We start from the raw sequence: 12,838 nt of genomic DNA, 5'->3' as shown, positions 1-12,838 counted from the left end.
TCAAAAAATTAAAAGTGGGGGGCTTCCCTCGTGGCGCAGTGGTTGAGAATCTGCCTGCCGATGCAGGGGACACGGGTTCGAGCCCTGGTCTGGGAAGATCCCACATGCCGCGGAGCAACTGGGCCCGTGAGCCACAACTGCTGAGCCTGCGCGTCTGGAGCCTGTGCTCCGCAACGGGAGAGGCCGCGATGGTGGGAGGCCCGCGCACCGCGATGAAGAGTGGCCCCCACTTGCCGCAACTGGAGAAAGCCCTCACACAGAAACGAGGACCCAACACAGCCAAAAAAAATAAATAAATAAATAAATAATTAATTAAAAAAAAAAAAAAAGACACATAGATTTACTTAAGCAAGTGTCTTAAAAAAAAAAAAAAAAAAAAAATTAAAAGTGGAACTACAATATGATCCAGCAATTCCAATTCTGGGTATATATCTGAAGAAAATGTAAACACTAATTCAAAAAAACATGTACTCTAATGTTCATAGCAGCATTATTTACAACAGCCAAGATATGGAAACAAGCTAAGTATCCAACTACAGGTTAATGGATAAAGAAGATGTGATGGTATTTAATAGTATACATATTATATATATAATATACATATTATATATATAAATCAGCCCTAACAAGAATGCCATAAATAAGAATGAAATTTTGCCATTTGCAACAACACAGATGGACCTGGAGGTTATTATACTTAGTGAAGGAAATCAGATAGACATAAATACTATAGGTTTTCATTCATATTTGGGATGTAAAAAAAAAAATCTATAAAAATATTCATTCACTATGTTGTACACCTGAAACTAATATAATGTTGTAAATCAACTATACTTCAAAAAAACCCAGAAAATTGCTGATGACGATGTGGGGAAATTGGAACCCCTTATACACTGTTGATGGGAATATAAAATGGTATAACAGTATGGCAGTTTCTCAAAAAATTAAAAATAGAATCACCATATGATCCAGCAATTCCAAATCTGTATATATACCCAAAAGAAATGAAAGCAGGATTTCAAAGGGATGTTTGTACACCCATTCCTTTAGTAATGTTATTCATAATATGTATAAGGTGGAAGCAACCCAAGTGTCTAAGTATGGATAAAAGGATAAACAAAATGTGATGTATACAAATAATAGAATATTATTTAACCTTAAAAGGAATGGATATTCTGACACGTGCTGCCACATGGATGGACCTCAAGGACATTATGCTAAAAGAAATAAGCTGGTCACAAAAGACATATACTATGTGACTCCACTTATATGAGGTACCTAAATCGTCAAATTCATAGAGATAGAAAATAGAATGGTGGTATCCCGGGACAGAGGGGAAGGAGGAATAAGCTTTTACTGTTTAGTGTGTACAGAGTTTCAATTTTTCAAGATGAAAAGAGTTCTGGAGATGGATGGTGATGATTGCACAACAATATGAATGTATGTAATACTACTTAACTGTACACTTCAAAATGGTTAAGATGTTAAATTTTTGGTGATGTGTGTTTTGCCACAATTAAAAAAAACATAAAGGAGTTCTAATATATGTCCTTATAAGAAGAGGAAATTTGGACATGGACACACACAGAGGGAATACCCTGTGAAGGTACAGGGAGAAGAATGCCAAGTACAAGCTAAGGAGAAAAGCCTCAGAAGAAACCAACCCTGCCAGCACCTTAACTTGGACTTCTAGCCTCCAAGATTGTGAAAAAATAAATTTCTCTTATTTAAGCCACCCAGTATATGGTGCTTTATTACAAGAGCTCAGCAAACTAGTACACCATCATACAACATCTTTCACAGATGTATTTTTGCACTTTTATCCAATGATCCCTTTGTTTCTTCAGAGACTACTGTTTATGAATTATGTATGTCTATCGCTACATATTTCTATCTTTATTTTTTATCTTTGACAGAGAATCTCCAAGCCTGTGTCAAATGGGATATGAAAGCTTGGAAGTTGTCAAAGAGGGAAGGGTATAGAAAGAACCCAGAGACCTACTTATGCTGTTTCTATCTTTACTCCCATAATTCCCTCTGACACACACACGTAAATCCCCAAGAAAATAAGATTCTACCTTTAGTTCCTATGTGGTCAAAACTTCTTTCTTGTTTTTTGTTTGTTTGTTTGTTTGTTTGTTTTTTAGCATAGTGGGGACAGTTGAAAAGCTTAAAAATGACAGTAAATACTAATAACACATAGAGAGTAACATGCCTTAAAAGAAACAGTTTTCAAAACAGAGGTCTGCTTAACCCCTCGAGGACTTATGCAAGGAATATCACCAGCCTGTAGGTCATATCCATTCCCAATGAAGAAGGAATGGCTTTGTTTCCAGTACAAGTTCAATATCACAAGGCTTCCATAGTCAGGTGATACATCTAACACCAGAGCAACCGTGATTAGTCACAAACAGTAAAAGGAAATTACCTTCTGTATTTGCTCATCTGAGTTTGGCATACAAACAAAGCATGAACAAGAAATATGAGCAGCCTAGAGGTACATAAAATTTTACTGTCACACAGGAATATGAGATTATGAAAAAGAAACCTGATGCATTAGTTTGGGCCTAGTGACAATATTTCTAATCACTTAATAACTAGACTTCCCAACATCCCAAATGAGGGTGCAGAGCTGCATATCACCTATGAAGTAGCAGGAACAGTGCTTGAGGGTAGGACTTAGTTCTGCTCAGCGATCACACAACTCCTTCCTTCCTGTTACTTGAGTCAAAAGTCTTGATGTTATCTTTAAATCTCTTTTCTCTTAAATCCCATATCTAATCTTTTAAGAAATCCCATTGGCACATTTTAGAAATAATACAAAATCTGATGACTTCTCACCTCATGCATTGTTGCCACTTTGGTTATGAAACATCATCTTCTCTGGATTACTGTAGGACCTCTCCCTGCTTCTACCCTCACCTCCTTCCTCTGTTCTTATCATAGAAATCAGAAGCAAGCTTTTAAAAACATATGTCAAGTCATGCCAATTTTCTGCTCAAAACTCTGGCTTTTACCCTGAGAAAAATTAAGAACTTTTGCTAAGTCCTTACCTGGTCTAAGTTTCTGCGTGATCACAAAACTCAGCTAGCCAAAGACAAACAAACAAACAAACAAAAGGAACAAACAAGCTAAAAAAAAAAGTGCCAGAGTGGGTGTGAAAGACACATTAAAATTAATTAAATTCATGGGACCAAAAACAAAAAAAGAGAAAGCAGAATAAAATTGAATAATAGCTTTAAATGGGTAAAAGAAGAGAATGGCTTATCTAGAATTCTATTCCCAGTGAAAATATCTTTTGAGATTGAAGATGATTGAAAGAGTTTTATAAACAATTATTGATGGAGAGCATCGTTACTAGGCCTGCACTAAAAGCAAAACTAAAAGTTCTTCAGGCAGAAGAAAAGTGAATCAGATAGAAACATAGAATTGCAGAGAGAATGAAGAATACCAGAAAAGTTAAATACGTGGATAAATGTAAATTAATATTGATGCACAAAAGTCAGGAAAACACACACGGAATTGAGCGGAGATGTTCCAATATTCTATCTGTTATCTCCAACACAGTTATCTAGCCTATGGTCACTCCCCACTCCATGTCTTTTTCATCCTTTCCCCAAGACATCAGGCTTTAGCCCCCCAGAATGGAGTCAGGGGGCAAAATAAGGTATTTTGTCCCCTCAAGCCCTGCCTGCTTTATCTGGCTCTTGTCTGGACATTCCGACTATAAGCTATAGTCGCTCAATTAAGTCTGTATCACCTCAGCCTCCCTGGCCATGGCCTAGATCCCCATTTCCTATGAGTGGGCTATTTCTAACGTAACAGTGTGTCCTCTGTTCCATGATTAGCTTCCTCTCAACGCAAGGCTGTTTTTTCTCCATCTTGCTTGCTTTGGTCCTGATGCCAACTTTTGGACTATCTATGCTTGGTTAAGTTAGGCTCCAACTTTAAAGGTTATTATGGAGGAATTCCACCTTATCTTAACATCTCAGGGTATCAGGCCTATCTTTGGAGCTGGAGGTTGTGGGCTATGGGGGATTGAGGCCACTGAATCAACTACCCCTGGAGGCTAACAATAAGGGAAGATAAAGTTAGGTCCAGGTATCTCTGCAGGAAGGGAGTGGGTGTGATTGAGGTACATATCTCTGAAATTACTTTTTTTAAAGTATCATGGGGAATTAGGGCAGGTAAAGTTCATGGGGGACCCTGATAAAAACTGGCATCTGACTCAGGACTTTGCAAAATAGCAGATATTAAAGTCAGTTGTAGGTAGAAAGATCAACCTTTATTATTTATAGATGGTTGGTAATTATTTATTGATAATTATAATAATAGTAGCTTCTCAAATATATACTTATATCCTCCCTTCATCCTGTGAATTAGGAAAAATTGAGAATATTATCTCCATTTTAGATATAAGAAACAGAGTAAAACCAGAGAAAGTGCCATTCCAAAGTTATAAGCTGGAAGTCAGTGCCAATATGTAACATGTATGCAAAACAAATACCTAAGAGATGATCTTGGCCTTGGCCTGGTTCAGCTAGAACTCCTGCCCTTACAGGTCCTATCGGATAGGAGTTGGTTGCAGTTTACATGTTCTAGTGGAGCTCTCTTTCTTAGAAGACACTGTATGTGTAGGGTAGGAATAAGGAGAGGCACATGAAAGACCAAGGTACAAGAGGGCTGTACCTGAAGTGCTCACAGCCTCTGGAGAGCAAAAAATGACCTTTGGGAGGCATGAATTGGCACCAGTAAATATGGACAGGACATGGGCTGCAGAAAACCCCAGGGGTGGAGCCCTGGGTTAGGGGAGCCCTAGTGTCAACCCTCAGAGGAGAGATTAGAAAAATGTATCTGAGCAATCCAATTTCTTTACCAGGATTACATTTTTCTTTGTGTGAGAAAGTGTGGACAAGTCACAGAGCAGTCAGTTATGTTCTGAAAATGTACAGAGTAAGCCAGGGAAATGTAGAGACTCAGAGGTAAAGTTAAATATGTTTGGTTTTGTGGAAAATGCATATTTACTGAAGGTAAAGTTGCAACAGGTATATGGGATCATTAACAGTCATTTATAGAGTGCTTGGTATGTACCTGGCACTGTTTGGGGCACTGAAGATAAACCAGTGAAAAACAAAAGACGTTCCTGCTGTCATAATTTTGTCTCCTACAAAGCTAAGTCCTTGTTCCAGAGAATATTAGTAAGACATGCAAAGATACTTTCCAATGAGAAGAGGACGTTATGCTGATACATGCAGCCAAGGCTAGTGGGGGTTCCTTAGAACTTCTATCATGGATGAATGTTACATTAGATGAGAAGCAACTATTCTAGGATTCGATCAGATAGGGAGGTCTTCTAACAAAGTGAGGAGACATTTTCCATTAGTCTGGTTGTTCATGCTTCATTTGGTGAAATATTCAACACAGTGTGTATGCCAGAGGTTGGGGATCATAGAAGTGAATTAAGGTACAGTCCCTTTGCTCCATCCTTCACTTCAGAATATGGCAGGTAACTGTGGAAGGATAGAAATTGGAGAACAAAAGCAGAAATGTTTAAAAATTTTTAGGAGTCTTTTTCTTTTCTCTGCTTATTTTATTTTAACATCTTTATAGGAGTATAATTGCTTTACAGTGGTGTGTTAGTTTCTGCTGTATAACAGTGAATCAGCTGTACATATACATATATCCCCATATCCCCTCCCTCTTGCGTCTCCCTCCCACCCTCCCTATCCCACCCCTCTAGGTGGTCACAAAGCACCGAGCTGATCTCCCTGTGCTATGTGGCTGCTTCCCACTAGCTATCTACTTTAAGTAATTGACAGATGATGGTGGTTTGAATAGAGTGGAGGTAATTAAATCAGAGTAGGCAACTTTGTGACTTACTGTGGAGGTGGACCCAATTGGACCTGCTGATGTGGTGCAGAAAGTAAAGGGTGGAACAAAGGTTAACTTGATTTTAGGTGGAGCAGCTGATTGAAGAGGATATTACATGTTGATGTATGAAATTCACATAGAGGGAAGAAATCAGTATTTCTGCCTTAAGCATGATAGGTTGAGATACCTGCAAGACTGCTACATGGGGATATTAAATAGATAGTTGGATATACTAGTCTGTGGCTTAGAGGGAACGGTAAGACATGGAAATTTATTTGTGAAGTTTTAGCATCTGAGAACAAAATCCATGGTAAACAAGTACAACACCTAGAAAGAGAGCAATGTTCAAAGACTTTTTAGAAGCAATATTCTCCTTTCTCTCCTATGTTTTAAGTTTTCCTTTGCTACTGGATAATTCTTCTCAGCTTAAAAACATGCCATTTTCTCTTCCTTCTTAAAGACAAATGAACACCCAGCAAACTTCCACACACACACACATTCATGCATGCACACACACACACAACCTTGCCTTTACTCCACTTTCCTTTGCAGCCAGTGCCCCTTTTACTGACGGTCTTTGCAGCAAACCTCCTCAAAAGAGTGAGCCATGTGAACCAATTTCAACTCCTCCTATTTTTCTTATCTAACTCAGTCAAACCAGACTTTTCCTCCCTCTATTCAAAATTTTTCTTACCAAGGTATCCAGTTTACCTCATTTCTAAACACAAGGCCAATTCTCTGTACTGGAATTATTTGACTCATCAGTAGCATTTAGTATGGTAATAGTTCCCTCCTCTTTAATACACTACATTCAACAGCCTATCAAGACAGCACATCATCTTTGAAAGTCTCTGATAGGTTGCCCATTCTCGGTCTCTTTTGCTGACTCCTCCTCCATTCGCCTCAATTTCTACTTTACTCCAGTTCTTAATATTGGGATTCAGTTCTTGGTTCTCTGCTCTTTATGAACACTCAGTGCCTTGGTGATCTCAGCTTCATAGCTATTAATATTATCTATTTCCAGTGATCATAAGTTTATATCAGCAGCCAAGATTCGTCTTGAACTCCAGACTTGTATATCTAAATATATCAACAGGTTCACTTGGATTTCTGATTGACTTCCTAAATAAAACATACCCAAAATTAAAATATTGATCTTCCCCTTCATAGCCTCCCCCATCTCAATTGAGAGCAACTTCTTTTTTCAGCTACTCAAGCCAAATATCTTGGTGTCATCTTTGACTCCCTTTTCTCTCATGACCTGTATTTAATCTGTCAAAAAATCCCATGGCTCTTTTCTCAAATATATCCCAAATCTGAATCGCTTCTTACCACGTATGCTGCCACCTTGGTTCTTAGCCAACATTCTCCTTCCCTGATTACAGCCAGCCTCTAGGGTCTTTTTTTCTTCTGTTTTTGCCCTTACCCTTTCATGCTATTCTCATTACAGAAGCTGCAAAAAACTTTAAAAATATATTTTTCAACTCTATCACTTTTCTTCTCAAAAAAAAAGTGTCAGTGAGAGAAATAAGCAGCATTTGCAAAGTTCTACGAAGACCTATAGGGCTCTGTGTGATCTGGCTCTATATATATGACCTCTAGAAATCTCCCACTCATTCACATCATCTAACTACATGGACCTCTAGCTGATCTTTGAGCTCTCAGTGTATTCTGTCTTAGGGCATTTGTTCTGACTGTTCCCTTTGCTTAGAGTTCTTCACACAAGGGGAATTCCCTATATTCTCCATCTTTTATGCCTGTCTCACGTCCTCTCATCCACCTTTTTGCTCTAGCCATTGCTGTGGCAACCACTTGAGTGCAGGTATAACCTGACTGCACCTTATTCAGCTGCATCCTGCCCCTGTGTTTCTCTGCTCCATGGCATGGTGTTCCTGAAGGAGACCGCTCAGCTGTTTGGAGCCTATGTGAACCTGGAAGTGTGAAGAAATTAACCCTTGACTTGGTGGTGGGGTGGAAACCAGTGGATAAATATATCCCTCTTTTGTATCTTGAGTAGATAATTCTGAGGTGCCTTCTACATGGTTCTTCATGGGGGATTGGACACAGATGATTACAGCATTATCCAGCTCAGTACTGCACTTTTGGATATGCTTCTCTGCTTCCCATTTTACCATTTCATCCCACTCTTGCTTCCTATTATTTTCTCCACATAAACCACCTGCATGGAACCCCAAGTTCTTTTAAAGAAGCCAGAAACCAAGCTAATTTATTTTCTCACCTCAATCTTTGCGTAAGTTCCCTTCCTGATCTCTTTATTTAAAGTTGCTACCTTGGGCTTCCCTAGTGGTGCAGTGGTTGAGAGTCTGCCTGCCAATGCAGGGGACACGGGTTCGAGCCCTGGCCTGGGAAGATCCCACATACCGCGGAGCAACTGGGCCCGTGAGCCACAATTACTGAGCCTGCGCGTCTGGAGCCTGTGCTCCGCAACGAGAGAGGCCGCGATAGTGAGAGGCCCGCGCACCGCGATGAAGAGTGGCCCCCACTTCGGGCTTCCCTGGTGGCGCAGTGGTTGAGAGTCTGCCTGTCAATGCAGGGGACACGGGTTCGAGCCCTGGTCTGGAAAGATCCCACATGCCGCGGAGCAACTAGGCCCGTGAGCCACAATTACTGAGCCTGCGCGTCTGGAGCCTGTGCTCCGCAACGAGAGAGGCCGCCATAGTGAGAGGCCCGCGCACTGCAATGAAGAGTGGCCCCCGCTCGCCACAACTAGAGAAAGCCCTCGCACAGAAACGAAGACCCAACACAGCCAAAAATAAATAAATAAATAAATATTAAAAAAAGAAAAAAAAAAGAAAACCGGTCTCTTTTCTCATTCCCCATTTCTTTAAAAAAAAAAAAAAAAAAAAAAAAGAGTGGCCCCCACTTGCCGCAACTAGAGAAAGCCCTCGCACAGAAACAAAGACCCAACACAGCCATAAATATAAATAAATAAATAAATAAATAAATAAATAAATAAATAAATAAATAAAAAGATAGTAGTTCAAAAAGATCTAGAGGATGGAAAAGCTAGAAAATAGAATTTATAAAATTGCTACCTTACCACTCCTCCAACTTCAGGATTTACTAGCCTCATCACCCTGGTTTTTTCACTATAATAATACCTTCAATCATACTATGTAATTCAATTATTATGTTCTTTTATAAGAACAAACGTTCTACTAAAGGTATTAGTCTGCTTTGTTCTTGGATTTATCCCTAACCTATTCAGTAAAAATATTTTTCCAGAAATTTACTGAATATATTTACTAAATGTTCTGTGAATATAAAATTGACCACAGCTCAATACTGAGCCCTTCAGGAATTCAATATTTAGAGGTAAGGCAGAAAAAGGAGAGTGAAATGAGAAGCTAAGAAGGTGGGAAATGGTAATATCATCGTACCAAAGAGAAAAGAGGGTTTTAAAAAGGAGAGAGTTGTAATTCAGATAAAAGTTGCTGAGAGGCTGAGTTGCATGAAAGAAGGTAAGTTACAATGGCACCATCATCATGGAGGTCATTGGTGGTGAATGAGAGCAGTTTCAGGGAAGTAATGGGAATGAAATGCTTTATTACCAAATGCTATTTGAATCAGTTGAGACTGAATATAAGCATTTCTAGATGTTTTCTGTGAAAAGCAGCAGAGATTTGAGGTAATAGAAGGAGGAGAACATAAAAACAAGGGAGGGAGAATATTAATCAATATAATTTTTTTAAAGAAAAGTGTAGTTCTATGGAGGAGGAGAGATGTAAATGGCAGATAAGGCTCTGCAAACACTAAAGAATTATACAAAAAGATCTTATACATAATCCCACTTACACTCCCTACAGCCTTCACTAAGTGAGGTAGAGCATTGCAATTCCCCATTTACAGAGAAAGAAACAGGCTTGGAGATAAGTGATTTGTGCAAGGTCATGCAGCTAGTATAAGTGGCAGTCATGATTTGATACAAGACCTTCAGATTCTAAATTTTTTCTCTACCGCATGGAAAGAAATTAGGTTGTTTTCAATTTGGATATGCTGAACTTGTATTGCACATAAAGCATTTTAATGGAAGCAATAAAGCCTTGTTATTTAGGACACTGGAATTGGAGAAAGCTAGAACTCAGCTGCCTAACACTACTATGATATTTTAGAGATTTTAAGTTTCCAAAAATTTTCTAATATTGACAAGAGAGCAAGTTCTTTCAGTACTTACTTTGTTCAGTGTTATGGTAAATGTTTTAAATTCATTATCTTGTTAATGCTCATAAAAAAACACATTACCTGGACCTAGAAGAGAGAAGAGTAGCTGTGTAAAAACTGGGCCACTCCAGTGTTTAAGGATTCAAAAGAAAAGAGAAAAATAAGAGAAGACGGAAAGATTAAATAGTGTTAGGAATAAAGGGCTTTTTTAAAAATGGAAGCCAGATTATCAGTCTTACTGAAGATGAGAATTCTCCTGTGATGAAAATGAAGGAGCTGGAAGATGGGTGGAGGGAGAGTCACATGATTATGGAAGTTAATTTGAATTTAGATGATGGAGAACCAAAAGAGGTGGTTCATTTTTCAGCAAGCTGGAGGCAGGGCTGTATTTACAGAGATTTGTGGTTGTGGAAGGGACCTGGGAGATATATTCTAGAACAGTTCTCTCCAGTAGAACTTTCTGCAGTGATGGAAATATTCTGTATCTGAATGGTCCAATATGGTAGCCACTAGTTACATGTGTTATTGAGCACTTAAAAATTGTTTTGTGTGACTGAAGTATTGAATTTTATTTTAATTTCAACAAATTTAAATAGCCATGTGTGGCTAGTGGCAACCACATCAGATGTAGTAGTGTTAGAGAAAATATACAGATTGTGTGATTAATAGGGGCATTGGAAATTGCATGCCCCTATTAACTGACTTATCGAGGCACCTAAGCCTGAGATTTCTGAACAGAACATTGGCTTTTGTGATTGTGAGTTTAGCTTGATTATCATATAGAAAGGTACCAATGTATATTCTAAGGAAATTGAATTGGTTTAAATGTATTTTTACTTCTTTTTATCAGGGTATTTCTGACATCACCATGAACACAGAAAACATTACCTTTTCTCCGTTCCTTTATAAAATTGTCTTGTGATATCCATTTTAATGATGTTTAATGTTCTACCTACTAAATGAGATCCAAAGTTCCTTAAGGGTAGAAAATGTGGGTTATGTTTCTCCATGTCTATATCTATGTCTTCTCTAGTCTATCAAGACTACTAACTAATTTTGTTTAAGGTCCAGCAATGAGAATAAGGGCTAATCCTCCCAAGAAGTTATACATGGGAGAAGGGACCCTGTAAAAACTGACAAGGAGAATTTTCAGGAGCCTTGCTAGCCTCTAATATTACCTCAACCCATCCAGCTGCCTTCCTGTTGGTAGGAATTCCAGGTTTAGAGTAACTGCACGTCTGGATCTCCATTCCCTTCTGCTTCACCTATACTCTGGACCTGCTTGGCAACCTGAACCCTCCTCTTCATCATTCGAGCTGATACAGCCCTCCACGAGCCCATGTGCCTCTTTTTGGCCATGTTGGCAGCCACTGATCTGGTCCTCTCTTCTACAACACTTCCCAAAATGCTGGCTATTTTTTGGTTCAGAGATCAGGAGATCAACCTCTATGCCTGTCTAGTCCAGATGTTCTTTCTCCACTCCTTCTCTACCATGGAGTCAGCAGTGCTGCTGGCCATGGCCTTTGACCGCTATGTGGCCATCTGCAAGCCACTGCACCATATCACCATCCTTCCTGGGCCACTTATCACCAAGACTGGCTTGGCTGCTGTGACTCAGGCTGTGACACTAATGACTACACCCCCCTTTCTGCTTAGACGCTTCCATTACTGCCGAGGTCCAGTGATTGCCCACTGTTACTGTGAGCACGTGGGTGTGGTAAGGCTGGCCTGTGGGGACATTCGCTTCAGCAATATCCATGGCATTGCTGTGGCCATGTTCATAGTGGTGATGGACCTGCTCTTTGTTGTCCTGTCTTATATCTTCATCCTTCGGGCAGTTCTACAGCTTGCCTCTTGGGAGGCCCATTACAAGGCCTTTGGGACATGTGTGTCCCACATAGGTGCTATCTTGTCCACCTACACACCTGTGGTCATCTGCTCAGTGATACACCGTGTGGCTCGCTGGGCTGCCCCTCATGTCCACATATTCCTTGCTATCTTTTATCTTCTTTTCTCACCCATAGTCAATCCCATCTATGGTGTCAAGACCAAGCAGATTCGTGATCATGTGCTCAGTCTATTCCAGAGAAAAAATGTATAGATGCACACTTTTTTCCTTAACCACTAGTCCAGGATCTATCAGTCCAGTGGATACAGAATTGAGATGGAGAGGGAAAATCTCAGTAAGAAAATTTCAGAGTTTGGCAATTCTCCAGTATGACAAGGTCCCACTCCTCACAGATCTACCAGTCAGATCAAACCGGGTATGTCCCTATAGTCTGATAGCAGAGGTTTGACCTTCCTATTCTTATAGGTTCATCACATGATAAAGGAAAACATAAAGAACCTCTCAAAGCATTATTGTCATCTAGGTGAAAGACAGTAGAAATACTGCCTGAGATTGGCACAAGAAACTGAGGTCTTGGTGAACTCTTCATCCAGACCGAGGAATTGAACCGCAAATTTTATGACCAAAAGGCCAACACCACAACTAGTACTGAAATTGCCACAAAATCCTTTCTGATAAGTGGCCTCCAGCCTCTGCCACTCTTTTTTAGCCTACTACCACTCAATGTTATTAGCTCTACAGTTGGACAGCTCCACTTCTAATGAGACTTATTCCTTCCATTAAGTCAGTTCCTTTCTGACTTCTGACTCATACTAATGACCAATTCTTTTATTGAACACTTAGCAAAAGAGTCTCCTGACATCATTTATATAAACTTATATCATCATGTAACTAACTTTTCACATGTATATGCCTTCTGTCTCCAAAAAAACTTAG

The 12,838-nt window shown here is 39.5% G+C and overlaps 1 protein-coding gene across 1 annotated transcript; it reads left to right on the top strand.

Annotated features, from left to right (window-relative positions):
- Positions 1-9,343: 9,343 nt before the first annotated feature.
- Positions 9,344-12,174, top strand: LOC132370165 (olfactory receptor 52K1-like). Its single transcript, XM_059929910.1, is given in 4 exon segments — positions 9,344-9,353; positions 11,195-11,346; positions 11,348-12,124; positions 12,127-12,174. Coding segments are annotated over 4 exon segments (987 nt in total).
- Positions 12,175-12,838: the final 664 nt, after the last annotated feature.

The sequence above is a fragment of the Balaenoptera ricei genome, chromosome 8 (assembly GCF_028023285.1).
Source record: "Balaenoptera ricei isolate mBalRic1 chromosome 8, mBalRic1.hap2, whole genome shotgun sequence".
In the NCBI taxonomy this organism is placed as follows: Eukaryota; Metazoa; Chordata; class Mammalia; order Artiodactyla; family Balaenopteridae; genus Balaenoptera; species Balaenoptera ricei.
Note: the sequence above shows the minus strand (reverse complement) of the source record. Positions and strands in the feature narration are given on the sequence as shown.